The sequence below is a fragment of the Echinops telfairi genome, unplaced genomic scaffold, assembly GCF_000313985.2.
Source record: "Echinops telfairi isolate 266 unplaced genomic scaffold, ASM31398v2 ScPeMD7_443;HRSCAF=831, whole genome shotgun sequence".
Taxonomy (NCBI): Eukaryota; Metazoa; Chordata; class Mammalia; order Afrosoricida; family Tenrecidae; genus Echinops; species Echinops telfairi.
This window is the reverse complement of record NW_022104341.1, coordinates 85,386,091-85,387,891: the sequence shown is the minus strand read 5'-3', so window position 1 is coordinate 85,387,891 and position 1,801 is coordinate 85,386,091. Positions and strand designations below refer to the sequence as shown.

Here is a 1,801-nt window from a genome sequence, read left to right as displayed (position 1 = left end):
AAGGGGGAACCGATTATAGGGATCTACATATAACCTCCTCCCTGGGGACGGACAACAGAAAAGTGGGTGAAGGGAGACATCGGACAGTGTAAGTTATGACAAAATAATAATTTATAAATTATCAATGGTTCATGAGGGAGGGAAGAGCGGGGAGGGGGAGGAAAAATGAAGAGCTGATACCAAGGGCTTAAGTGGAGAGCAAATGTTTTGAGAATGACGATGGCAACAAATGTACAAATGTGCTTTACACAACTGATGTATGTTTGGATTGTGATAAGAGTTATATGAGCCCCCAATAAAAAAAATATAAAAAAAGAATTGTCCCCTGAAACCAATTTACCACAGGTTTATAGCTATCTTCAAGCAGGAGAGGGCATACTGAAACCAAACGGATGCATGGTGACCCTATAGGACGGCCCAGAGCTGCCCTGTAGGGTTTTCAAGTCTGTAAATCTCTACAGAGGCAGAATGCCACGTCTTTCTCCAGTGAGCGACTAGTGCTGATGAGTGCTTAATCACTGCACCATCAGGGCTCCTATTATAGATCACAAAGCCAGCTACACTAAGTAGAATGCCTCTGGTTATCCAGAGACAAACTGCACCCTTTCTTACCTTCTGCATCTGCTGATCAGACTTGGCCATCTCTGCAAAATAATCGGTGGGTCGCTTGGTAGGGACTTTGAGCTGATGGAGGCGGGGTAGCACTGCGAGCACTGCAGCCTGAGCCTGCCGGTAGCTGAGACAAAGTGTGCAATGAGCTGAGCGAGGCCTTACCCACTGTCCAAGATCAAAAGGCTCTCAAGGTCAGGCCTGCACCAGCCAGGGCAAGCAAACCAACACCAACTGTAAGAAAACTCCACACACCTGGGATATGGGGGAAGGGCAGCGGTACAAAACTTTTTAAAAATATACAAGGCGGGGAGGGTGTTGCTAAAATGCTAATTAACAGTGCAAGAGACTGAAACCCCATTCTAAATTCTCATTTGGGAAATGACAGTCCCATCAGCTTCCACAAGCAGTTTTTGGTTCCAAAAGCTGAATGCACACTGAAAGTAGCTTATGACCCCTCCCTCCCCCTCTAGCACGGGGACTCCCCACTCCTCCCATTTGGGAATCAAACATACAAGCTCATCTCCCGCTGGAAGTCATCTTCGGGGTCAACAGCTCTCTGATCCTTGTCCTGAGGAGTTGACTGGGATCCACTGGCTTCTGGCACCGGACCCAGGGTCACATCAAGTCTTTCCACCCAATCCAGATCCCGCTTGAATTCAGCCAAACACTGCTTCAGACCCGTCTAGGAAACCCAGACACTAGACTCTTAGGAAAGATGCCGAGATGGCGTCTCATAAAGTCAAGGCTAAGTCAAAGGACAAAACGTTAACCCCTCCATATCTAGTAAGTATGTCATTGGCCCACGTGTCCAATGTGAAGCAAGAACTGTCTCCCAACCGCAGCAGTGCCTTGTGCACGTCCCATCTGAGGGTAGCCCTCGATCCAGCGACCCAGCTCACCACATCGTTAGCGGCCTTCTTTGGTCCCTCTAGCACGACATTGAGGCCCGGCTTCAAGAGACCTCGGGAAAACGCTTCCTGCAACTGTGGGAGGCAATCGATAGTCAGGACCGGGCAGTCGGGACCACCCCTCTCCGGGCCCAGCCCCGCGAATTTGACTGGAGCCTACCTCTCTGTCTGTGACAAGAGAATCGTCCGAGTCCGAGTCCGAACCCGAGGCCGGGGGAGTGTCCATTTCGCAGCACGCGCACCAACCAAACGCAGTGAACCGTCCCGAGGCCTGCTCGGAT

At 50.3% G+C, this 1,801-nt stretch overlaps 1 protein-coding gene across 1 annotated transcript in view; it reads right to left on the bottom strand.

Annotated features, from left to right (window-relative positions):
- The window catches only part of EBNA1BP2 (EBNA1 binding protein 2), a 7,098-nt gene extending 5,303 nt beyond the window's left edge, over positions 1 to 1,795 (bottom strand). The window contains exons 1-4 of the mRNA XM_004699701.2: positions 1,681 to 1,795; positions 1,512 to 1,595; positions 1,125 to 1,294; positions 613 to 736 (exon numbers count right to left, since the gene is read on the bottom strand). Coding sequence (XP_004699758.1) covers positions 613 to 736; positions 1,125 to 1,294; positions 1,512 to 1,595; positions 1,681 to 1,746 — 444 coding nt within the window. The 5' untranslated portion in view covers positions 1,747 to 1,795. The remainder of the gene's footprint in view (positions 1 to 612; positions 737 to 1,124; positions 1,295 to 1,511; positions 1,596 to 1,680) is intronic.
- Between the last annotated feature and the right edge of the window lie 6 nt (positions 1,796 to 1,801).